At 45.2% G+C, this 26,507-nt stretch overlaps 1 protein-coding gene across 9 annotated transcripts in view; it reads right to left on the bottom strand.

The window, feature by feature from the left end:
- The window catches only part of GIT2 (GIT ArfGAP 2), a 41,170-nt gene continuing 14,663 nt past the window's right edge, over window positions 1-26,507 (bottom strand). For 2 of the 9 annotated variants that reach the window (XM_068990187.1, XM_068990186.1), the window contains 10 exons: window positions 26,439-26,490; window positions 23,255-23,327; window positions 22,907-23,004; window positions 21,787-21,898; window positions 19,034-19,176; window positions 12,963-13,211; window positions 6,790-6,872; window positions 5,996-6,184; window positions 3,646-3,709; window positions 1-3,140 (listed from right to left, as the gene is read on the bottom strand). In XM_068990187.1, the coding sequence (XP_068846288.1) occupies window positions 2,928-3,140; window positions 3,646-3,709; window positions 5,996-6,184; window positions 6,790-6,872; window positions 12,963-13,211; window positions 19,034-19,176; window positions 21,787-21,898; window positions 22,907-23,004; window positions 23,255-23,327; window positions 26,439-26,490 (1,276 nt within the window). In that variant the 3' untranslated portion in view covers window positions 1-2,927. Of the gene's footprint in view, window positions 3,141-3,645; window positions 3,710-5,995; window positions 6,185-6,789; window positions 6,873-11,252; window positions 11,343-12,962; window positions 13,212-13,851; window positions 14,555-16,897; window positions 17,048-19,033; window positions 19,177-21,786; window positions 21,899-22,906; window positions 23,005-23,254; window positions 23,328-26,438; window positions 26,491-26,507 lie in introns of those variants that run through there. The other 7 variants (XM_068990182.1, XM_068990183.1, XM_068990184.1 and 4 more) reach the window with 7 other exon arrangements.

The raw sequence follows: 26,507 nt of genomic DNA, 5'->3' as shown, positions 1-26,507 counted from the left end.
AACTAGCAGGCACAAATTCCAAAACGATTTTACAACACTTACAGGGTCGAACAATAATTACAGGGATACGAATGTACAATGAACAGGAAAAATAAGTACAGAATCATGGGTGACATGGATAGAAGACACTGGGATAAAAGGCATTTCATTTTTCCTATGCAGCATTTTCTTTTGGAAAATCAAGGTGACCTTCAACTGGGACAAGGAAAGAAGACCCTCTGCGTGGGGAGCTCAGGGTGGCTGCAGGGGACAGACTCGAGCTGGGCTCGCCCGGGGTTCTGCAGCTGAAATCGCTGGGGGAGTCGGAGGACAGCTCCTGAGTTGTGCGTTTCCAGTTCCCATCAGTGAAATGCTGTGTTTAGTCTTTGGGTCCGAGTCGTTGTTCTTTGGCAAATAAGAACTATTTGTGTTCCGAGGCAGAGGAGGACTTCAGCGGGAGGCGCTCAGGTAGAGCTGCCTCCCGGTCACTTTCCTACCTGTGTCCTCCCAGCTCCTCAGGGCATCTGAGGGGGCGGGGATTTGAGAATCAAGGGGAAGAGGATGACAGGACAGAGCTCAGACGTCAGTGTAAGGCCTGGGAACCCATGTGCAAAAGGTGAACGGCTGCTGAGACGAGGTGCGAACGTCCACAGGCCCCGCAGGTCTCTGACCCCAGCCTCGAGGAAACGTGCAGGGGGCTGGAGGAGAAGGGCCCCCCTCAGCCCTGTCGCTGGGTGTCACTCCACCTGGGAGCTTCCCTCCCCGAGTGCTGGCACTGTGGGTCTGCAGGGCAAACTCCTGTGGTGTGCTCATGGCTGGGCATGCTTTGCTGGCCCTCATGTTCCTTGACTTTCTCCAGGGGCACGAAATGACACCCCCCACTCCAGGTTCTGAGTGTGCCTGTGAAAATGCCGCTTCACCCACTGCGGCAGCTCATCATCCAGAAGGCTGTCCTCCCGATGGAGGACGCCGAGGGCGCTGACCCAAGACTGCGCCGGGCCTTGCCCAAGGAGCCCATGTTGGCCGGGAAGAAGAGCAGGTGCTTGCCAGGAAGAGGAGGGACAGCCCATCTGTGCAGTGTGCAGAGATGGTTCTCAGACGGTGCCTGAACTGGAGGTAGAAGACCTCCTTCGAGAAGATGCCCCTCAGCATCTGACAAGAGCGTGGCACTTAGGTTTGTGCAGACAAGCCTTGGAGACATGGACCCTTTCCCCACGCTACTCAGCAGAGCAAAAAGCCGGACGCACCCAGCACAGTGACTGAGTAACCAGACACCATCACCAGCCTCCTTCCAACAGCATTCAGTCAGGTTACAGAGGTGTTTGTGAATCAAACAGTTCTGTGAAAATACAGGCTTACCGAGCATGTTTTGGGGCAACTGTGATGATTTTGACTTTTCCATGTGTGTGAACGAGCATTATGGGACAGAACAGATGGGTGAAACAAGGACCAACATCAACTTTAACACAGGGTACGGCAGCCCTGCAAAAGGTAATAGGGCTCAGAGGCTAAACCCGGGGAGGCCAGGGAAGCCAGGCCTCGCGATCCACAGCAGAGCTGGGAGCCAGCAGCCTCAAGGCCGCAGCGTGCCCACACGTGTGCTGTGAACACGTTTAGACGAGTCACCGACGTTTACAGATGGAGAGATGGCACAGAAATATCTGATGTCTTCCAACAAGTCAAAAGCTTCAGCAACTCCAGGCCCGTTTTATTTACACGGCAGCCTGAGTGGAGCTGGGCAGCTGCTCTCCCCACTGACATGCCGTGGGCTCCCCGCTGTCCCTGGCACCTGGCTCACTTCATTCATTGTCACTACCGCCTGGCCCTGCTGGTTGAGGTCAGGGTCTGAGCCACGCCCACACAAAACAGTGGCAGAAAGGAATACACTTTTAGCTTCCAGAACGACCCAGCTCTTAGAAGGCAACCTCAGGGCATCCCAGACCTTACACCTGCAGGCTTTTGTAGCCTTGGGATCGCGCACAGTCACCTAGAGCGCTCTGCAGGGACTTCCTGAAATGTGATGTCTGATGCTGAAGTACCAGCGAGGAGGCGCCAGAGGAGAAGCGAATCCCAGTGACTGTACGCATCTTACCTTATCCAAAGTCCTTAAAGGTGGTGAGACGTGTGGGGCTGGTCGTGTGAGAAGGCTTTAAGCGGCTAAAGGAGTGAGGGGAGGAGACCATTTCTCTCGTCACAGTTTACGGCAGTGCTGTCTGAATGGGGTGAGCTTTGGCTCGTGGGACTGGGGGTCCTCCGCCTGTGCGTGACAACGTTGCCAAGGCACACAGGACATGGGGACGAGTGCTTATCGCTATGGAGACTTCAGGGTGACCGTAAAACAGAAACGGACAGAAGACAAGATAGGAAAATCAGCTGAGAGAACACCGAGTGTGGCAGGACAGTAAACAGATCGCTTCATTGTTTCCCCCCAAGAGAGACTATTACGCTAGTTTCAGAAAGTGGCAAAGTCCTTTCTCTACACGCCTGCTTGGAGACACCCCGAACTTAAAGAGGTTCTGCAGTAGAGCTTGGAAAACTTGCCTACTGCACAATGCTTGACAGGGATTAGACAACTCTCTCCAGAGAGTGTTCCACTAAGAACCTCACTTATAGTCTCAGCCACAGGCAAGGAGTCTGAAGGGATGGAGGTCTAACAAACTTTAAACAACGAAGCTCTGCTCTCGGGTGTCTGTGATCGTCAACTCAACGGTCACGGCCAGCACAACAGAATGTCAGAAGGTAAACTGGCAAACAGGCACAAAATAAGGCAAGTGGGTTAAATTAATAGTTGAAAATTTGTTAGAAAACATGCAAAAATAATACTGAGTTTTCTTTTTAAAAAGTTTTAAACTTTCATTAAATGTCTGTGTCTGCAAAAATCGCAAGAGTTCCATGTCGAAAGTGGAAACCGGACTTGGAAAAGAAAACAGAAGGGCCAGCCCTGCCGTTCAATTGTTGTTCTCTTTGGTGGTGATGGTGACCAGCTGCTTGGCGGCCTTGGCGATGTCGTAGGCACACTGGATGACCTGCTGCGTGACCAGCTGGATGTCCGTGGGCGGGCCCGGGTCCCCCGGGAGGGTCTTTTTGCATTCTGACTGCAGTCGGTAGGCACTGGACGTCAGTAAGCGGAGGGAGGTCCTCACCATGTCGGACTTGGGTTTCTAAACAGAAAAACAGCCGTTCGCTATGGACTGCAGGGCGGACACCTCCGAGAACAGGGACAAGCATTCCTCGGAAGACAGCTCAAACTATTCTGCAGTGAATGGCAGTTGTGTCCTGCATGTTTTTACTGGGGATGTGTGAAAGACCACAAGTTTGGCAACCTACAGCGTAGGAGATTCTGGGGGCTCTGACTCAAAGTTCAGAGTGCACACAGTATATTTAGCAGTATGCATTTACTAGTGCTATTCTGAAGCAGTATTTGAAAAAGTATTTACATGGGTGAAATATTCCAGATAAAATTTTTTTTCTATTAATGCTTTGCCTTGCAGCATTTGGCTTATACATTCTTGTCTTATTAAACCCAAACCAATAGCCCTATATGGCTGTTTGCACATTTAAAACTCTCTGTGCTACAAAAAGATGAATGTAATGTAAAGGTCATCAAGAAATTTCTTGGAGCTCATTGAAAAGGATCCAAACCAAGTTAAGCAGGGAGTGACTTACTTTGGGGAATAACGCTGCCATTTCTGTAACAGCTACATGTATCCTCTCTGAGCAGGGAATATAACTGCAAGAATATTGAAAAGGTTATTCAAAGACAGCAAAAATAATTCAGAGACAGAGAACACTCAGACATGAATACGTTCCCATTTACACTCCCGTAATAAAGGGGCTGAGGCCACAGCCAGCCTGCTGTGGATCCCACACTAACACAAGGCACTCGGGGATAAAGCCGGGGCCCCCATCCTTCAAAGTTGATTCCATCGTGTAAAAACAGCCTCCAGGTATGGATGCAGGCGACACACATAACAGCCTGGGGGAGCCACAGAAGACTGAGATCACAACATACGCTGAATGGATTTGTACATCTTAAAAAAATGACAAACTTCCCAGACTGCAGCAAGCACCATATTGCGATCTTTGAAGCCAGAAAGCAGCCCCAGGACACATATTTATATTCTTGAAAGAAACACAATGTAAGCATGTTTTTCTGGTCATTTGCAATACGAGCGGGGCACTTCCGAGTGGGGTGAGATGGAAAGTGGAGCGTGGGGACCGTCAGTGGGAGAGCGCCAGGGGAGGGGTGTACCATGTTATCGAGGACCCTAACAGACCGTACGTGGGAAGGTGGGGAACGTTCTGCTTCATGTAACGACGCAATGAAGGAGCCTGCTGTCCAGGCCACATTGCTGAGCAGAGGTACTGCACAGCTCTAGCATGTGAGGCAGGAGGGGCATGTGATAAACAGGATACCCCAGGGAAGGGGAGATGAACAGTTATATGATTTTCACGGAAGGAGGCTGAGAAATCGTGCAGGTTCCTCTTTCTCTCTGACGCTCCTCTAGCCATCCACCCATGGAGACTAATTCTGCTCCGGTAATCAACACTGCCCACTCCTCTCCTGGTGCGGGGAAATGACGCCACTGGGAGAAGTCTGAGCTGTACAGCAAAATGAAAAGGGTGGAAAACAGGGAGGTGAATGTGACATTGCCAGGGACACGGAGACTGCAAGAGACACTGGCCCAACTTTCTGTGGAAGGGAGCACAGAGGAAGAAGGAGGGGCAGTATGGTGCTCCTGGAACAACTCCTGTTTGTGCAAAGGCATGAAGAGAACTTCTTCATGGAAGCACTAAACTTTGCTGTTGGTTAGTCGCTGAGTTGCGTGTGACTCTCTTGTGACCCTATGGACTGTAAGGCCACCAGGCTCCTCCATCCATGGGATTCACCAGGTAAGAATACTGGAGTGGGCTGCCATTTCCTCCTCCAGGGGATCTTCCCAACCCAGGGATCAAACTCACATCTCCTGGATTCTTTACCACCGGGCTACCTGGGAAGGCCAAATTTAGCTGACCTACTCAAAAAAATGAGGTTTTCTTGCATTTTGATCAAATTCTGCTGCTTTCACAAATTCAGTGGGATTATGTTAAACAATGTGTCTGGAGCAGGCCGGCCACCACCTGAAACTAGGGTCAACTCGCAACTGCTAATAACTTACCCGAGAGGAAAGGGGTGGGTTAGAACAGGGGCCGGGCCCTTCTCTGCAGCTGGAAAGAACTCTGTGGGATGCTGTTCTGCCCAGACTGAGCAGCTTTCTCTTTCAGGAGCAGAGAATGATTTGGGTGATGATTAGACCCACTTTTATTCGTAAACCACTTGCTTCCTAGATGTGCACATGCACACGTGAGGGAGTCGGGTAAGAAATCAGGTTCATTTCAGGAAACCTATGGCACACACTCCTCCCCAGCTAAGCAGAGCAGCCGGGAGAATCTGTTGTCAGTTTTGAGGCAGCTTCTTTCACCTCGAGAATTAGGAATGTCACCACCCCAAAGATGCTGTAATTCTATCTCTAGATGCAGTTTTATTCAGAGCATTTCATGATATCAAAGATTAAAAATACCATATAAAACAGGTGAGACGCATGGAGACAAGTAGCGTGGAAGCATATACACTACCATATGCAAAATAGATAGCCAGCGGAAATTTGCTGTAGGACTCAGGGGACTCAAACGGGGGCTCTGTAACCACCTAGAGGGGTGGTAAAGAGTGGGAGGTGGGAGGAAGGTTCAAGGAGGAGGAGACATATATACATCTAAGGCTAATTCGTGTTGATGTATGGCAGAAAGGAAACCGATACTGTAAAGCAATTATCCTTCAATTCAAAATAAATTTTTTAAAAAGAAAAAAAGTACCATAGAAAACAAACAAAAAAACCCCAAATTTACACATTTAAGTGTCTTAAGTAAACCTGAAATTTCCGACCTTTTGACGTCAGCGTGTTAAAACCCAGTCCTGTCTGTAACTAGAGCGGCAGCGTCTCTCCCGGAGCCAGGCAGGATTCTCAAGCCCCCTTACCTGTCATGTTTATTTTCTTGGGCTGCCCTTAGGAGCTCCTGTATGTTTTTGGTGATCTGCTCCGTCTTCCGGATGACGTCTTCGGTGCTGGGGAGGATGGGGCTGGGGGCCGCATGGGGCTCTGCCGTGTCTGGGCCTGGGCTGTCACCCTGCCACACCGAGCTCCTCTGCCTTCCTTTCCTGCTTGACCTGTGAGCGTTAAAGAAGTGGTTAAACGTGACAGGTGCTGATGGGTGGCCTCTCTGCTTCTAGAAGCCTCGGCGTGTGCATCTGCTGGAGGCACGAGCGGGCTGCTACTGTGGTTTCCTTTATCCTGTCTGGCAGGAGACTTGGGGTAAGGCTCGCTGAGCAGCAGCAGCTACTGCTCACAGGGAGGCTGCTTCATTCTACCACGAGGCTGAATGGGATGACCCTCATAGGAAGGCTAACGATGGGGAAAGGGAGGGAGCAAACGAATGGGGAGCGTTGTGTGGTTATCAAGTCATTTGAATCAAGGCCAATTCTTGGGACAGTGATGCAGGGTATAACCTAACGTTGACTTGAAGTGCAGGACTGACTTTAAGCATAATACAGAGACTCAGAGATGAGTCTAACCTGCTGGTAAAAGGAAAAAGGGCCCCTGGGGCAATCAGGTGAGATGAGAAGAGGTGTGAACTATGAACTCATGTCTCGGTATCTGAGGACCTTAAGGGTCTGAGAACAGAGAAGCAGGTGGAGGTGGTGAAGGGCGTGACCAAGCTGTTAGGGTTCTGGTTAGAGAGCCCAGCCCCGAGGCCTTCTTCCTGCGCGAGTACCCCATGTCATCCAGGCCCCTGTCGTTGGGAGTGTTGTCGTAGTCACTCTCGGGCGTGCTATTCTGCTTCTCCAGCCGGGATGCCTACAAGAGAAAAGGTGGTCCCGTTAGCTGAGACCACCAGGTACTTCCTGGGTGCCCTCTCAGGAACCCTTACCTGTCAGGCCACGTGGCCTTCATGCCCTAGACCTCATCTGGGACAGGGGCCAATGCTTTATTAAAAATTCAGTAACAGGGAATTCCCTGGTGGTTCAGTGGTTAGGACTTGGTGTTTTCACTGCCCAGGGCCTGGGTTTGATCCCTGGTCGGGGAATTATGACCCCACAAGCTATGTTCAAGGCCAAAAAAAAAAGTTTTTTTAATTAAAAAAAATTTTTTTTAGTAACTGATGAACAGTGGATCCAGAAATGCTTTCTTTCCTTCTCCACCCCATCTTCATCTTCACTCCTTAGCTGCTCTGCAACCAGATCCCTGATACAAATTAACAGAGACACGCAAGGCAACACTCACGTTTAGCTAAGAAGTATGGAGTTTAACCATAATATAAAGAGACCCATTTAAGAAGCAAACATGCCATATACCCATAGATTGGATTGTCAGTGCTGGGAGCTGCTTGCAGATTAGCTGGTCTAATACCAGATGGGAAAGGTGAGGTGAGGTGAAGTCGCTCAGACGTGTCTGACTCTTTGTGACCCCGTGGACTGTAGCCCACCTGTAGGCTTCTCTGTCCATGGGATTCTCCAGGCAAGAATACTAGAGTGGGTTGCCATTTCCTTCTCCAGGGGATCTTTCCAACCCAGGGATCGAACACAGGTGTCCAGCATTGGAGGCAGACGCTTTAACCTCTGAGCCACCAGGGAAGCTGGTCTAATACCAGATGGGAAAAGGAAGGGCCAAAAGAGCCGGGGGTCACCCCCAACGCCAAAAAGTCAGCAGAAAACCTGGGCCAAAACCTGGAGCCTCCTGTCTCCTGCTGCCCGCGATGCCCCAGCCTGGGGTTCTGAGGCCTGCCACTGCTCTCAATCTGGCTCTCCAAGAACCACCCTTAGAGATGGCTTCTGTGAGCCACAAGAGGAAACCAGAAATCACTCATTCATTGCCACACGTTGTTTGTGAGCCAAAATGGATCAAGCCGGTGTGACAATTGGTTTCCAAACATTTTCATCCATCTCCCCAAACATCCATCCCTTAAAACATAAAGATACAGTGTAAAATAGAAGGGATGCAGGAACCCTTGAACTGTTTTGAGCAAATGGCAGCACCACTAGGTACAGAGCCTTCAGGGTGGGGTGGGGGAGTGCTACATTTAGGGGGGACCACATTTCTTTGAGGGGAACTGTGTTAGTTCTGGAGTATTTAATACAGAGGATTTCCTCTCATTATTTATCCATAGTGCTTGAGAATTTCCTCATTTGAATAGAAATCAGTGGAAGCCGATTTAAAACCTAGGTTGATTGCCAATTGCGAAAGACAAACATGAGCTATTTCTAGTTCTATACCCTGAATTTAATCCAAGTGAATCAAAACATGTGACTAAGGAATTTTATTGCAGCTGTAATAAGAGATAGCTGCAAATTCAGAATTTCTTCTTGTAAATTCAGAGCCCTGTTTTAAACACATGGAGTCCCTGTAGCTTCACTCATAAGAATGGTTCCCTTAGAGTGAGTCAGTTAAGAAAGCCTCCCTCAAGTTTAATTATTTGCTCCTTACTGATCATGCTGCTTGGCCTTCTGAAGGCCCTATGTGAGCAGGCAGGCAGGCAGCCCCTATTCTGCCTCTCTAGAAGCACAATACTATTAGGACTTGGTGCTTTCACTACCCAGGGCCTGTGTTTGTTCCCTGGTTGGAGAATTATGACCTCACAAGCTATGTGCAAGGCCAAAAAGTTTTATTAATTAAGAAAAAATTTTTAGTAACTGATAAACAGTGGATCCAGAAATGGTTTCTTTCCTTCTCTACCAGAATACGTGTTGCCTGCTAGCCTCTCTCTGTCCTCTCCCAGGTAGAAAGCTCTTTGTCTGTGTGTGCTGAGGTCTTTCACGTCTCCCTCAGATGCTCTATTTGGTTCTAGCCACTTAACGCAAGACACTTGCGATGGGCTTCTAAAGAGTCTGTGCTTTAACCAATTGAGTTCATCTGGCAAGTGATTGAAAGTGTTGGCTGGCAGCTGTACAGACAGTCTGCAGAGCTAAGTTCTGTAAAAACTACAACATTCAAGATCCCTTTGTTTTGACCTCCTACCAGCAAGCAGTGCCTCTGATCTGGCTTCATGAACCAATCAGTGAGTTACTGGCTACTGGCTGTCTAGATGGAAGACCAAAGCAGGCACTATATCCCAGGAAGGGAATAGTGAAACCAGGCTCTTCCAGAGATATCTCAAAAAAGCAAAACAAAAACAAGACATGACAAAATAAAACCAAAAAAAAAAAAAAATTCTTACCTTTCACAGTGCATGTTTGAATAATCTTTAAATTTCTTTTCCTTTAGTTTTTATATATACATACACACAAAGATGAGTGTGTGCTTCCGTGTGTGTACACATATACAGAGCATAAAATGGAATGTGAAATATTTGCATTTAAATAAGTATTCTGAGAAATTTGTCCAGAGTATTTCCAGCAAAGCTAGAAAACAGAATTAAACCCAGAAAAATCCCATCTATTTACAATGGATCTTTTTGCCTTCCTTGATGTAAATTTGACAATTACAAATCAAATGCATCACCCATGATCGAAAGTACCAAGTTTCATTGAAGCATGTTACAAGAGTAATGACTCATCTATCTGATCAAAGTACTCAGGAAATGCTTCTTGAATACAGATAACAATGTACAGCAATAACCACCCAGGAAATCGGTTACTTACATTAAATCCTTCATTGTTGTCAACAAAAGCATATTTTGGGCTTTAAAATTAGTCAGTGTTAATTTTAAGGAAATTATTGTCAACATGCAGAACTCAGGTCTATTAGTTAAAAGTGCTGCTCTCTCAAAGCTGTTAATAGAAAAGGTACCTTATAGTTGGTGCTGGTTCAGTTTATTTAAGAGACTGGTAGCTTTCTCTGAATATAGATGTGCCATAAAAACCTAAACTCATGATGAAGCTGTCAGGAGCAACTGGGATCTCCAGTGTAAACGATGTGTATAAAACATTGTCTCAGCAAGCAGTCCTGGCAATAATTCTCAAAACTACCAAAAATTAAAAAAAAAAAATTTCACAGTGGACAAAAAGGTTTACCTGACTCTTAGCAACAAAATTTCAAGAAAGAGATCATTTCTATTTAGCTGCCCCGGGATGGAACCTGGGTCTCCTGCATTGCAGGTAGATTCTTTACCACTCAGCCACCAGGAAAGTCCTTAACTGAAATACTGTAGTAAAAACAGTGCAGTTCAACTTCAGAACCGCTCAGAAGATAGCAGCATACATATGTCAAGAGGTTTCTTTTCAATAGATTACCTCAAACGTGCAGAAAAGAGCCCCTGAAGGGCCACAATGAGCTGTGAGACACTGGGAAATCCCTTCTCAGTGGGAAAGAAGACTCTCCATAGTTCCAGCCAAAAGCGGAGGGAATAGACAAAGGCCTGGTGCAAATCTCCCCTGGTCTGTCAAGGTGGTCCCTCACCCACAGCCTCGCTCCCTCCTCTCATTTTAGGGACACCACCCTTCCAGTAAAAGACGCGAGAGCCAGGACCTGAACACAGGTTTTCAAAGCCTGTGCTCTTTCCCAGCTTGCTGTCATGTACTCTTCATGCATCAAGGCATTTTTTAAACTGACAGTGCCTTTGAGAGTAGGAGTGTCACCTAACTTCCTAGGACTCTTTAACTGACTTTCTGAAAGGCAGGGTGTGGACAAGATGCTTGATACATACTTGCTACCTGGCTACTCTAAAGGGAGCTTACCTGAATCATGCGCTGTTACTGGGAATGTAAATTATACACTGGCAAGTTGGACTTGACCAACTAAGAGTGAACAGCTTCGTACTAACCGCCGCCTACACCTCCAATCTAGATGTGGAATGCAGGGACTGCAAAACCTGGGTCTGTCAAGTCAGGGGCTGACATAACACATGTCAAGATGTTAAAAACAAAACAAAACAAGAAACACGGTGTCTCAGTGTTTCTGTTAGTCCTAATAACACTCTGAACAAAATTGGACAGATTTGCCATATTATGTTTAACCAGCAGCCAGCTAATTTTCTGATTGTTTAAATAGACAGAACGCTCAGAATCAATGTTACAGGGCGAACTGTGGACTGTGTTAAATGTCACATGAGACTGAGCAATGTGGAGTTAGCTGAGAGGGAGGCCCTCTCCTGCAGACATGCGTGCGGGTGTGCGTGCGAGGCCTCATGCAGGACAGAAGGGTGGTTAGTGGAGGAGGGAGGGCCAGGAGGGCCAGGAGAAGCACCAAGCACCCAGGAACAAGGCCCCTCCTCCAGAGAGCAGACCATTCAGTGTACTTAACCCTTCGGGTGCTCTCGTCCCTCGACCAGGACAGTGTAGAGGGGAAGGAAGGCAGAGACGAAGAGGAGGTCACAAACGCACTCCTCCCGATCTGGAAGGGGAAAAGAGACACGCTCGGGAAAACACAAAACAAACATGAAACCCTGCCATCCACCCTGGCTTCGCCTGGGTTCCCAGTTAAAAGACGCCTAAGGAGCAACTCACTACGTGGGATCAGTGCTGAAACGCCCACGCTAGCCAATGAGATCCCCAGAGATGTTTAATCCCTCAGTGAAATAAATGCCTCTCGGAAATTACTCAGAATCTGTAAGGCTACTTTTCTATGAGGGAAAAGACAATACCTAGCATAATCTGTCAACAGTGCCAATGGTTTCTTTTTTTTTTTTAATAGTCTTGAACAAATATTTGTTTTTTAATCAGGACAGATGATATGAAATGAAAATCTATACAAATGATTTAAAGTTGGTTTATGTATATCAGATACAGTACAGATATAGAACTTTTAAAATAATAAGACATTTTTACATTTTAAATGTTTTTAAAATCAAAAAGTACACTGTGAAAATGAACAAAGTGGCTTTTCCTAAATTTTGTTCTCAGTTATACAAAAATAAGATTCTTAACTTACTTCAATGGCATTCCCATTACACCAAATGTGTTGAATCAATTGTTTTAGAATGTTTAGCCCAAACAACTTTAAAAGCTGAAGCAGCAGATTCCCAATTACAAAATAAAAACACTGTAATTTTATCACACTATACCTTGACAAAATTGAATAGGGTATAATTTCCCAGGCCATATTCTTTACTATTGACCCTGAGAACTTTTTTTGGAAATTCCTATAAAAGTGGACTGAAGAACAACTGACATTCCAAAAGGTAAGTATTACTCTCTGAAAAAATAAAATCACGTAGGTTCAAAATGCAGAAAACATTTTGTCAAAACATAGATTTTTAAAATAAATTAATCCAAAAGATAAATAATTTGAAAACCTCGCAACACAATACTTATTCCACGGGAAAAACAACAGTGTTAGCACCCTGTTACAGAATACCATCTCTGGAACATAAAGCAGGGAAAGTCGATATAGGAGTTTTTACATCTCGTTCTCATGAAATGAAAAAGCAACACTTTCTCCCAAGAAGGGAGGAGGAGGAGGCAGCAGCTAACCCAGCAGACTGACCACAGGTACAGGGCTGCTGAGGCCCACAGGCTTCCCGACCAGGCCTGCATCCCCAGGCCACAGACGCCACCTGCTCCACTCAGAAGAGTGGAGAAGGCACTCTGAATTCTAAGGGCTCTGGTGCATAAGTGGGCACACACCCGCCTACCTGGAAGAAGACGGTACTTTCTTCCAGTGGTAACCTTTATAAAGTTTTGGTTTTGGATATGGGGAAGGAAGTTCATGACCAAAAAAGTTCCAACAGTGGCCTCTCAGGAAATATACTACGGATATGGGGCAGAAAAAGGGGGAGAGGGGGCCGAGCAAGAGCCAGAATCCCCAGAGCTGCTGGGACACCTTCGGCCATGGGCCCTGAGTGCTTGTGGTGTTACCACAAGCTGTCGACATGTCAATACAGCAAACACAAGGACGGTTCTCATAGCCCCATTTGGCAAAGCGGAGACTGGGGATCTGCAAGCTGAGAAGAGGGAAGGCAGGGGTCAGGCTGGACAGAGAGTAAAGAGCGGAAGCACGGGTGGTGTTACTTACGTGCGCTGGGAAAGGCTGGAGTCTCGTCCTGCTCTCTTCGGGATGGTTCACTTCTCCCACTGGGAGATAGGGTTTCTGACCTGATCCCGTCTCGTACATGGACATGGGCCTACTGCCCCGGGCAGACGGACGTCGCTTTAAGGAGGAGTGGTTGGAAGTGTCTGTGTATTCAGAACCAGTTTGCACCTGATATATATTGGTTGTGGCCTGTTTCCTGAGGTTCGAATTTTCACTCTGGAGTGTTTGAAGCTGAAAGACATGTTTGGCAGTGGGACTGTGTTTTTCTATAGCAAGCAGAAAAAGCAAACACCAAGTAAACGTGTACAACTACCACCTTTAACAATAAGAACAGTAACAGCTTGCTGAGCTGAAAGTCAAAGGCAACCACAAAGACAAACTCTTTCTTCTAGAATGAGTGAAACGCAGTCAACTCACTTAATCAGTTAAGCAAATGAAATCATTTCTGACTGTGGAAAAGTTGCAGTTTGGACTTTTTTAAAGCAAAATATCTCATGGCTTAAAGACTGGTCACGGTGGCCCTGAAAATTGTCTGCAGGCAGACTGTGCCCTGGCTAGTTCTAAGGCTGTTTCAAGCAAGAGCTTGAGATCATTAAGACATCACTTAAGTAACCTGCTTTTCAGATGAGCCCTGAGCAATTTAGAAATGCCAAAAATGTCAGCAGACACCATGGAAGCAGCACAAAGATAACTTAGAGTTGCTTTGCAAAGCGAGAAAGACAGTGAAATCCAGTTTACGAAAAAAAAAAAAAATCAGATGAGCTATTGCTGCCCAAAAAGCCAACAGGAAAAATTAAGATCAACAAGTTTTTATTATATAATATATTCTTTGAAATTCCAAACAACTGAGTATTTTTTTTTCTTCTTAAAGAGAGGGAACCGGATCATGGTAAGTTTGCTCTATAAACATATCACGAAGAGAACCGGAGGCCTACTGAACTATCAACATCTTCATCTGAACGCTCCACTGGCGCGCGCCGCCCTCTGGTGATCAGTCATCTTTCAGCCAGGGCCGGAAGACCTGGCCTCGCTCTCCTTTGGCTCTGTCGCCCAGAAATGTGACCGTGGTGGTGTCAGCTTTAAACATGCTAAGCTGCCTGGCACCACCCCGTTTTAGTTAGAGGCTGGCACTTGGAGGCCCTGAACGCTCTTCCCATTGCTCACATGCAGGCTGCTTCATGGTGCTGGATGAATTAAGAGTTACAGGGATCGGCAAGGAATCGGGCTCCTCTTTAGCCATCTGGCATGTTACACACAAGTAACTGAGTCCAGGCTGTACAACGTCCTTCCCCTCTGGTGCTCCTCCATCCTCCAGGGCATTTTATAAGCTGGGTGTGGTGTGAGTTCAGCTGTCTACTCCTTGAGAGAGAGTAAAAATCTGACCAAATTCCCCACCAGGGCCAAGGCTTAAGTCCACAAGCAACTGTGTCTGCACCAGAAGATCATTTTTTCCAATAGCCAACCCATTCAGTGTTAGGAGTTACTTTCAATTTCTATTTTAGAAAGCACCGCTCTGTGACAAATACACCAATAGTGGCTGCTCCTCTTCATTAATTAGCATCTTTTCCAAGCAACTGTTAAATGTGAAAGATCAGACACAAATCATGCTACTTTGTTGACTACTATATTAAAAAACTTTACCTGACTTTGAAATAAAATCAACGTTTCTTCACTGAATAAACAAGTTCCATATACTTTATACCAGTAGTGCCAAACGCCTGTGAAAGTCTGACTTACTGTCTTTGCCACAGAAATACCCTTGTTTTCTATTTTCTCGAAGCGTGACCCCTGAGAAATGAGAGGATGCTTCTACACCTATGCTTCAGGCCATAACTTGTATCTGCAACTCCCTTTCCAAGGATAGAACAGCTGCAAAGTAATAAGCATCTACTGAAAAGTCCTACATTCCAGGAGACAGACAGGCATAAAGTGCCTGTCAAAACTACTTACTAGGGAACCCATGTTCTAAAGTGAAATGGTCGAGGGCCAAAAAGTGAGGAACATGACTGACACATGGCCCTCAGGGAAGGACGGGGGGATCTCGTCAAGTGCTTCTCTATGTGGAAACCTCCTAGAGGATTTTAGACATGGTCTTGAAATCTGAAACCTTATCTTCACACTTTTCACTGTAGAACATCCAGTCTGGATCTCACCTGAATGTGCGAGATCTCAGCTGGTCTCAACTTTAAAAAGTTTTAGTACTTTGAATTTAGCGAGATGTGCTCGGATAAACCTCAATGATGCTTATCTTAATAAGAACCAGGCTATACTTTTTCTGTTTGGAAGGAGTACAACAGGAAATGAAAAGTCACAGATAATAGTTTCAGAAATCAAGAGCATTTTCTAAGAATCAAGGAGATAATCCATGAATGATGACAAGTAATTCCACTCAACATTTCTTAAAGAAGCTCGAGACATTTGCTTTCAGAGATTCGAGGTTATCTCTGGTGATTTCTACAAATACTAAAAGGAGCATAATGGAATAAAAATGGTAATGCTTAGTAGACTGATTTGCAGTGGCAAAGTCAGCTTGTTTCAGAAAAAGTCACCCCAAGTCCATCTATTAGTTCAACTAATGAGATAAACTATAATTCATTAAACAAAAGAAATTTCAGAGAAGAGAGAAGTGCAAGCCCTGTACATTATGGCAAAAGGGCACTTGGTCTGTCTCATTCGTGGCTGCACACCAGCCTTAGACAGGGCCAGGGTGGCAGAGAACAAATGTCTGATTAAAATCTGATTGATCCTCAGGTATTCTTATCCCTTTCTATTACAGGTGTTGAAGCCATCTATCTCAAAATGTCTCCAAAAAATGATCTAGACTCAAAAAGAATCCCGGACCAAGCCCCAGGTGAGGGTGCACTGCCGTGTCCTTTCCTGACAAGCAGAGGCGCGTGGGCCCCTTAGTTCTTCAGCCTTCCTTCAGGAAGCACCGCTGAAAAGGGCCCGGCCACAAACAAGGTGTGCCGTGTCCTCTGGTGGTGGTAACGATTCTGAAGCGTTACTCTTCAAGTGATAGCAGGAAGACACAGATACGTACTTTGTTTTGTTTCTGGTTAAGGGAAGCGTGTGTGTATCTCGTTTTGTAGAGCACTGAATGGTGGGAGCAGTGCCGACAAAGTCTAGGGCAGAAGTCAGAGTTTTTCTACTTCCTCTTCTTAGCATTCTCATAAAGAATGACATACATAATCCTCTCTTCAACATATTCTTTGCTACCATTAGCCACACGCTTTTTAGAGATCAATATGTTCACATATTTCTGACTCTCTCAAAAGGTGGCAAAAAAGCAAATGCTGAGCAAATGGGATTGTCTCTTACCAGCATACAGTTCTCACTTGTGTGCATGAAAGGTTTTCTTATATTGAGTATCTATTCTGTGACTCTGAGGACATCATAAATGAGTGGTAGGAACTGGCCAACAGTGGAGTGGGACTGTGCGACGGGGCTGCCAGGGCGGGGTGGGTAACAACACATAAGAGTGAGCAGGGACAGCAGCCATGTGTGGCATGGGGGGGCTCTGAAATGCTGGTAGACACACACCCTGTCCTGGGCTTTGGTCTGCTCTGTCTCATGGGGTGATTAGAATGAGCAATAAACAGTAAGAATCACACCCCTGGAGCTGTGTCTAGCTTCCCAGGAAACACAGGACCCTTGCAAGGGTCTCTACAACTGATATGAATACTTACTTAATAGGTTATGATGTTCTCCTACCTGGGCAACTTAAACTGGATTTATATCTAATCAAAGCTACTTCGTTGAAAATATCCATAATTCATACTGCTTCCAAAGAGACAGCTTGGCCCAAAGATTTTCAGGTCTGTTTTTCTTCCCTCTGATCACAAGCATCATGCCTGGGATTCTTCCTTATATACTATGGGGTTAAAGAGCAACCATCCTGGCATTTATTGACATGTTACCTTTTTCTGCATAATTCTCAGCTCGTCACTCAAGTTGTTATTCACCTTCATTAGCTGTTGTATCTTGGCCTCAGAAGCCACTAGAGCGTTTTTGACCTCCAAAAATTCCTGCACAGTGACTGGTCCATCTGATAAATCTGAATCTAGGCTCTAAAAATAAATTGGGGAAAACGTTCACAATCTGAGACGATGATAACATTCAAGACTAACAGCTCAAGAATTTCAAATTCTGACTGTGCCAGCTGGATCGCAAAGTTAATCAAACCAAATCAAGGCTTCTGAGAGGAATACAAAAATAAAACAGAAAGGTAGGGCTCCTACAACAGATGAAAAATTTTCAAGTCAGTATTTTCTGGCGATCAGACAGTGGGGCCACAAATCTACTCTAACAGTGACTCTGAACACCTGTCTCATCTGCCTTTCTCTTGTTCATTCATTTTTTTTTTTGATTCATTATTTCACTCATTCTGACAGATTTTTACTAAGCATCAGGCAGTGTTCTAGGGGCTTAGGTTACGTAAGAAAAGAAAATAGAAAAAGATTCCTGCTTCCATGGTGTTTACATCCCAACTGAGTGAGAGAGGGAAAAAAATAATAATAAATAACTACATAGTATAGGGGAATGTGGTAAGTGCTATGGAAAATAAACAGAACGGAGGAGGAGTGAGGGCTGGGGAGCTGAAAGAGAGGTGGAGGTGGGTGCATTTTAACTAGACAGCTGGGTGGGGGGACATGAGCAACAGCCTGCAGGAGGGGAGGTCACTAGTCAGGTGGCTGTCTGGAGGACAGCGCTCCAGCCTGTGGTAGGACTCAGCTAGAGGGCATGGGTGTGCGAGGCCCAGAGGAGGGGGAGGCCAGCCAGTGCAGGACCCTGTCGTGCAGGGTCCAGTCACGACCTGCCTTCACTCGACTGAACTCAGCACTTCCAGGGAGACTGGCGGAGATGTTTCAGATGGGATGGCTGACTCTTGCCATCCCCTCCATGTTCCCTGCATCTGCCGGTGGCACCACTGACCCACACAGCTGTGTAAGCTGGAAAACTCCGGACACAACTCGGGTAAATCTACCTTCCCACTTCCAATGTCTAACCTGTCCCCAAGCCCTGCCTTTTCTGTCTTCCTGTTTGTCCATTCTCAAGTGTTTGCTGAGCCCCCTGTGGACCAGGTCAGGGATATTCAGCGGTAGGCAGGCCAGCCAGGCCCCTGCTGCCCTGGCCTCGGGCTCACTCTCTGCGACGGTGACTTTTGTTTTCCATCCAGACCCTCCCAGCTGAAGAGGCCCTGAGGTGAGCCTGCGTCAGGTCTTGTTTGGACCTTGTCGGTACCTCCCTGCCTGGGTTCCTTTCCTCCGCTCCTGACCCACCAGAATGGTCCTCCCCAAACAGAGGACCCAACAAGGTGGACATGGTCTTCCCCCCCTGCCTAAAAGCTTCCTGGGCTCTGTGCTGCCAGCCAAGGTCTCAGCTCTTCAGTCTGGGGTCACGCTCCTGCACGGTGTGACCCCCGCCCTCTGCCGCAGCTCAGACTCCCTCTCCTTTCAGGCCACCTCTCCATGTGACCAGACGTCCCCCAGGTGCCCGTCTCACCTCCGCTCAGTCTGACCCCTCCCCGCCTCTCCACGTGCCCACGTCGCAGGCCTTCTCAGCCTCCCCTGACACTCCCCGTCAGCGACAGGCTGTGTCTGTGGACCGCCTCCTCCCACCCCTCCGCTCCTGTCTGCACTTACGACCCTCGAACCGCGGTTCCCTCTCCTCTTGGTGAGGATGGCCTCACAGAGGAAAGAGACCAGGCCTCATTCAGGAGAGTATTATCCAGAGAAGTCTGGGTGATACCCAACAAAAGTAAACATTTGTTGAGAGAATAAAGCCCACCCATCCCTCCTCATAGGTTTTATAAAGTTAATACTGCAGCTGGGCTGTGAGTCAGCAACTGACTCAGGGGTAAGGGACCCCCTATTTTAAAACTATTTACCTTGTTGACCTTTGCTTGGGCCAAACTGGTAGAAAACCCAATTTTACCTCCAGAGCACTTTTCCCAGGCCTAGCCCTCGAATGCTTTACAAATCAGGCAAATTTTTAGGAGGAAAGATCTGAAAAAGAACATAAGCTCACTTTCTGTGTGCAAAGCACCACCTTACCTTTTGCCTGTGGGCCTTGCTTGCAGTGGCTTCCGGATCCGTGTCTTCGTCTGACGCCACACTGTCGTAGTCTGGCTGGTCATTGTCCTGACTCTCAACACTGTGCTGATTACTAATTGTTTTCAGTATCAGTTCCACATTGTCTGTCAACAGAAGCAAATAACTTTACTTCAGGCTTGAAAAGAACTTCTTTTTTCCTAAAAGAAAAACGAGCCATTTAAAAGACTGGAAGAAAAATGACAGAAATAGCAAGGTTCTATTCACCCCCAAAAGGGATAACAGAGCACGTTATCAACTGGACAGAGTCTACTGAAAACTATAGAGAGAGTGAAGCAACCATCTGAGATACCTGCCAAAAATGGACATGAATTAGATGGCTAGGGAAGAGCTGCTCATGTAAGGTGGCAGGTTCCCAAATTTGTAATCATTCAAGGAAACAGTATAGCTCGAAATCATGAAAATAAAGCTGTAACTAAAGTATGATTAACTGCAATTCAGTTACAATTGTAACTCTTTTACAGGATTTAACATCAAGTCAGAACAGAAAGAAAACTGCTAAAGTAAGCCTAGAAACTAGGAGACCATTGAATAGGCATGTTGGCCTTTCCTTAACTGAACGCCAGGGAGAAAGAGAGAGAAAGAAAATGACCCACTGGATACAGACCATGCAGACCAAGAGCATATGGTTACTGGGAAGTAGCGATGGTTCTATCAGCTCTGACACATTATGAATGAAAGATTTCGCAAATTATCCAAGTCTCTCATCTCTCTTTCAGGCAACTCAAGCAAACCTCGAATTTCCAACACTGTTTATGGACATTTTGAAGGATAATATCTGGGTGATAAATTATGTTTACTCAAAGGGAATTTCAGTTTTCAAAATGAATACGTAATATATACATACCATCAGATTACAGAAGTAGTAAGGACTCAATATAAAAAAACTGAAACTAATGGTAAGAGTAGTCATTCATAGCTACTGATACACGTCATTCTATTTTCTGCCAGTCTTTTTCCCAAGCATATACAAATACAAGACAGTAAATTTTACTATTTGTAGCAGTCACGGTCTATAAAGTTGCTGTGAAGAACAAATCAACAAATACTGAACCACTGTTCTGAGTGGAAATACAGTTAGGTTCCTGCAAACATCTGGTCACATTTTTGTCAACTGATAAATACATAACCTTGTTTCACATGCGTTTCTGTTTAAAGACATCTTGAATATATATCATTGATCCATCAACATTGAACTCATGGTTAACAGCACTGTAACTCAGGCCTGAAGAAAGCTAATCTAACACATGTATTTTCTGTAAGGCATGTCACCGCCTTCGTGTGCTCAGGAATGCTATACAGCTCTTCAGCACTGTACTTGGGGACCACTTTAAACAGTGAAATTATCAAAAAATGTGAAAAACTGTGGCACTAAATAAATATCAAAAAGGCTACTTGCTTACAGTGTAAGAGCTGAAATAAAAGGAGGAGCATGGCCTTGCTCAGTCTCACATGGGAACATGTGTTTTGGGTGACTCAAATTTTGTACCACACTGTACAGATCCACAAATTACCATCAAAGTGCTGTAAGATTTTAAGGTAATAATTTTTAATTTATTTATCTTTTTGCTGCCCCATGAAACTTGCAGAAATCTTAGTTCCCCAACCAAGGATTGAACCTGCTCCCTTGGCAGTTAAAGCCCAGAGTTCTAACCACTGGGCTGCCAGGGAATTCTCAAGGTAATAAATAAATTTTAATGAATAGGTGAACTGGCAAATATGAGATCTGGGAGTAATGGGGATAAATAAAGATATTCATTTGTACATATGCATGTACATAAATGTTTTCCTTACAAAATTGGGATGATACTAAAGCTTCTTCAAAAAATTAATTATTTTATATTACATCATTCCGTAGTCCCTGAAAAAACAGTGTGCCCTATTCAAATATGAAACTAAAAATTGCTCTATTATTGTTTCCAGTGTAATATGTATCACACAGACAACATCTCTAATTCTCCTCAACTAACACCTAGAGATGGACCCACCAAGTCAAAGGAAGTTGTACATTTTGAGACTTCAAATTTATGAATGGACCCTTATCACTGCACCTTCACCAAAATTTAATCGAGTTTCTTAGAACTTGTTCATGTCTGGTTGAGTCAGTAAAATCAAGAAGGACAAACCGCTGTCAGTTAATGATTACTGTCTTTGAGGATAAGATGCTGACTGAAAACTGAACTCTTATTGAATGTATTTTTCCTGTTCAAATTTTTTAAATTATAAAATGAAAACAACAAAAATACAGTATCAGGGCTGGGGAGGAAGTGTGTTCTCAAGCACCGAGACAGGACCCTGAGCTACTGGGAAAGACTCGAAGGGCACCTTGGAAATATGTGCTAGGTGCTCTCTTCACAACCTTAAACACCCAAAATTCTCAGTGCAGATATCCTTTAACAAGGTCTAAGTCATACCTGAATTAATTTCAGAATGCAACTTTATAAGGAAGGCACGTGACTGAAGGGGTAAAAACTCATATATAAGATAAATGTGAATCACAGTTAATAATGCTGAGATATTCATAATTCACCAGAACTCAAAGAGAGAAACTTGTCATCACAACATAGTACCAATAAAACTTAACAGGGCTTTAAGCTGTGGTATCGATGACTGCTTTAATTCTTTTCATAACTTTAACACGTGTGTGAAGTTCAGAAGGCCAAAGAAGCAAACATTTAGAGGTCTGAAACAGTTACCTTTTGAACTAGAGAGAGGGCTGCCTTGCTGTCTCCTCTTGGCGTCACTGAGAATGTCGATAACCAGAGTGGCAAACTCATGGGCGTTAAACCGAGCTAGTTTCTGTCTGCCCTGAGGGTGAAAAAATAATTGGAAATATTCCCAGATATAAAAATACACACATGTTCACATAAAATTAGTCAGACTATTGTTAAGAGTTCAGCAAAGGCCTTCCAGCATGCTCAAAGTACCATCAATCACAGCCATAACTGAATCAAACTTTGTTTCTATGGATAGTTTAAAACCATTTACATAATAGAACGATATAACATTTCTCACAAGGCATATTTCTTTTTGTGAACTGAAACGAAATGGTTCTACTTAATGCTTTCTATTATCAATTCTGTTTTGAAATAGGGCTACTAGTCAAAAATCAATTTGAAGGGACAGATTTTTAAATTTCAAGATAAGAGTCTAGATGCTGGGACTCTCACTATATATAAACGTTAATCAATAAAAATGAAAAGAACTTCATAATTAATTCAACTTCTCTCCTTTTGATGGATGCTTAGGCTTGGTTTCTGTGTTCTATCATTACATACAATACTTCAATGAAAGTATGCATAAAGCTTTGTACTTTTATTAGGACATATTCCCAAATAAGGTATTTGGATGAAAGGTACTTGGTATCCTGGGTGAAAGGATGCAGTTAATTTTGAGGCCTCTGTAAGCAGTCAACAAACTAACTTGCTGCAGTCTGTAGCAATTTAAACTCTTCTCTGTGGCCTTACCAGTGTGGAGTCTCCTTTATCATGTAACTTATTACTTTGATGGATGAAACGCTCATTAATGACTTCAGGTTGCTTTCTTTGATTACTAGTGAGGTGAAATATTTCTTTAAAAGGCGTTTGAAAGCCATGTGTAATTCTTCTGTGAACTGTCTTACGTTCTTTCTCAGTCACTTATTAACTTCTGTTGCTTTTCTTATCAATTTGTGATGTGTGTGTGAGTACGTAAAGGATATTACCATTTTAATCAGTCAAAAACATTTTAAATACCTGTCCTGGGAAAATAAAATACCACAGTATCGGTCATTCCCCAAAGATCACTACTAGTGTGTTTCTGGACTCGGCCACTTGCCTGGTTCCGTGTCGATGAGTATTCGGGATTGACTGGAAGGAAGGGGACGACGGTTGTCTCGGTCACCAGCGTGCTGTGGTTCTGCGTGGCAAGCCAGACTAGCCAGAGGAAAGAGCCAGAGATAGAATCTCATCACCACGGGCGCTGCTGCTCCTCTGAGAGCCGCGGCTCCCGCGTTACTATGGAGACTTGGGGTAGCACACTCCGAAGCCAACAAACACAAGAGTCAGTGTTGACACACGTGTTATCAGGACAGCAGGAGTTGGGCAAGGAGAAACACTGAGGCTGGCAGCTTGCTGCTGCCTATGGTAACAGAAGCTTAGTAAACAGAGCCACATGTTAAGTCACCTGCATCAGTCTCTCGCCTGTCAACTTCATCGTACACATCCATGGCAAGTTCTTCAAACAAATGATTACTTAGCTGAAAGCAAAAACATATCAGGGACACAAGGGACAAGGATTAACACTAGGAGAATGAGTGAGGACTGTGACTTATTCACCCTTCTACCTCCAACATCTTATCCATAGCCAGCGCTTACTTAGCAAATACCCACCGTTAAACAGACAATAGCATTTCCAAAATGGTACAGATCCTCTAAAAACACTTGCCGCCCGCTGCAGCCTCCCTCCAGACATGCAGATTAGAGGTGCACAAGGTAGCTAAAGTGCAAATCTCAAAGACAAGAGTCCATTCTCCACTCGTCGTGTGACATCACCTTAAAGTCTCTTCTGCTCTTTCTGGAAAACATTTGCCAGTGCCCCCCCACCTCCATCGTAAGGGATCTTAAACCCCTGGTAGGATAAAGAAGTCAAAACACGCCATCTCAAGAGGATAAAATGTGCCCTGCAGGAAACTATCACCCAGACCTCTGCGTTAAGTCTCTCTGCTGTCTTCCTCAGTAGGTAGGGGTCCTCCAAACCCCAAGGACAGCCTTTCTAATCAGTACACCGTGCAGTGTCCCAGCAAAACGGTCCCCACAGCCTGGGGCGCCCGCTTGGCAGCAGTCAGGTCTTCCTCAAACCAATGGTGACTAAGCCCCCGCCAGGCTGGCCCCAGCTCTCCCTGCACTTCCTCCCTCATGAAACCCTGCTGCCCAGTGGATGTTACTTCCGGGGTGACTGCTGCCCTGCTCTGTGAGGGCAGATGCTGAATTTGTTCCATTCTCTACTATTCCCTTCATCCCCATACAGGCCCCAGCACTGAAATGGGACTCTAAATATCCATTCATTCACTGACCAGAAGGTACTTCCTGCAGAGTTTAAACCTGGCTATGCATACCTCACTGGGACTTGTTAAAATGGTTACAGTACATTTTTAGGTGACACAGGCAGAATAAACAATTCTGTAATTATGCTTCAGTTAAAAAAGACAGGCATCTGAAACAAGAATCAGAAAAATATACCAAAATACTGAGCCTGAACTTATTAAGAATATAGTAAGTGAAAAAAAAAAAAGAATATAGTAAATGAGGATGATTCCCTTTCTCTATTTTCCAGATTTTCTCTAGTGTGGTTACACTACGTTTATAGTTAAAAATCAGCTCTGAAAGACTTTTGCTGGATAAGGTGAAGGACTGGGAAACTGAACTTGCATCATAAACACCCAGTGTGCTTCCTCCAAGGGGCTAACAAGCTAATGTTATTATTACTAACAATCACTACAACAGCAATACTGCTGAGGGCTTATACTGGAGGTGCCTTGCTAATATCATCATGATAGCAAATACTACAGCTCTCTGAAGACAGGAACTACAGTTATACCACTTTACAGAGAGGATACCCAGGCACAGAAGTTAGCGTGCCTCAAGTCACAGAGCCAAGAATCTCAAAATGTTAACATTTATGAATTCAAGGAATATATTTCTCCCAGCTGTTCACTAGGGAGATACTGCAGGATGAACACTGAACTGGCACTGATACGAGGAGCCCACAGGGTATGGGCAGCTGACACCGAGCAGCTCTGACTTGCAGCTCTGCTGGACCACCGTCTTGCCTTCTAGGAGGGACATTGAGGCACGGAGCGGTACGGAGCTCGTCTGAGCCGAGATCTGTACCTCAACAGTCTGACCCAGAGCCCAGGGTCTGGAGAGCTACACTCGACTCTGTCCCAGATATTTATCTAGTGCCTTTAACATCTGGAGATATTACAGACCTAACCCCAGCCTTCAGCGAAGCAAATGCAAAACAGCATAGTCAAGGGCAGCTGGGGTTTTCTTTTTAATGTTTTTATTATTTAAAATAAAAATTGGCTTACACACTGTAAGTAATAAAAGGAAACACAGAATATTCAGTGCTGACTCCAAAGCTTATAATCTTAACTATAGGACCTCCTTAGTTTAAGAAAGGCAGTAAAAACACATACACACAGAACTGCAGATACAGAACAGAGAGACACCAAACAAACTGCATAAAATATGTTTATTGCACATTACAGGTAAATGCTAGTGATGAGAAAGTCACCGTATGTATTATGTAGTCCTTAGTACTATACAAAGTTCTAGTAAAGAGTCTTCTATTACTAGGGGGATGAAGAGTAAGACATGAATTAGGAGAGCTGCGAATTCAGAGCTGAGCTTTAAGAATACTCCTACCTACATTGCGAAGGTGGTCAGACTTCAGCCACGTGAATGATGAAAGGGAGGACAGCTGGGAAAACAGGGCTCCTGAAAGGAGACCTGAAGGTGGCCTGAGAGGGCGCTAGCCCTTAAAGAGATAGTTAGATGCACACTCCCACTCCCACACACAGTGGGAGCCAGATGGGGAGAGGGGCCAGAACTGAAGAGTGAGAGCGGGATGATGCCCTTCAAGGTTATGACCAGAAGGATCTTGGTTCTGATCTTGAGAGTACAGAGAAAAGCTAAGGTGGGTGAATCAGGTGGTTAGAATGGCTGGGGAAGCACCATGTGAGGCTTCATTTGTGGGGACTTAACATAGAGACTATGTTCCCAGAGGAGCAGATTTCTCAGGGGCCTGATTGCCGAAATGGACAGGCTGGAAACACGCAGACTAACGTGAGCTTGTTACCTGAGGAACTGGGTAAACTCTGAGCACACAGCCGGGGCAGAACTGGCTATTAAAACCCTATATTTTACAAAGCTCTGATGAATGGTGTAGAACATGCCTGACAGTGAGTCGGGGCTGGATCCCAAATGGCAGTGAGCTTTTTATCAGTCTCTAGCATCCCACGAGGCTATAGGAAGTCATCCCAGGAGTGCCCCACTCACTAGTTTACATTGAGAGAAACTACGGAACTCTTACAGGGAGAAACAACTTTCTAAAAGTCAAAGGCACAGTCCTCACTTTTAAAATGACAGAGAAAGACGGCAGTATTTGAAGCACAGCCAGTGAACTGGATGTACTCAACTTAGTACTTCCATTCTTCTTCACTGCAGACTCAACGGTCTGCTTCCAATTTAAGGTCTGAGAGCATGAAACAGAGTAATCTGATGTACTAGGTAACAGGCTGAGAACAGGGGTTAGCCGGACACATGGTCTTCCACAGGGGAGTTCACTAGGAAATAGAGATACTCACAGACTGAAGTTTCTTCTTAGCAGCTTTTGCCAATTCAGACAAATCCAGGCTGCTAAGAAAATGTACAAC

This window comes from Capricornis sumatraensis, chromosome 17, assembly GCF_032405125.1.
Source record: "Capricornis sumatraensis isolate serow.1 chromosome 17, serow.2, whole genome shotgun sequence".
NCBI lineage: Eukaryota > Metazoa > Chordata > Mammalia > Artiodactyla > Bovidae > Capricornis > Capricornis sumatraensis.
The sequence above is the reverse complement of the archived record's forward strand: the minus strand, read 5'-3'. Positions and strand labels throughout refer to the sequence as shown.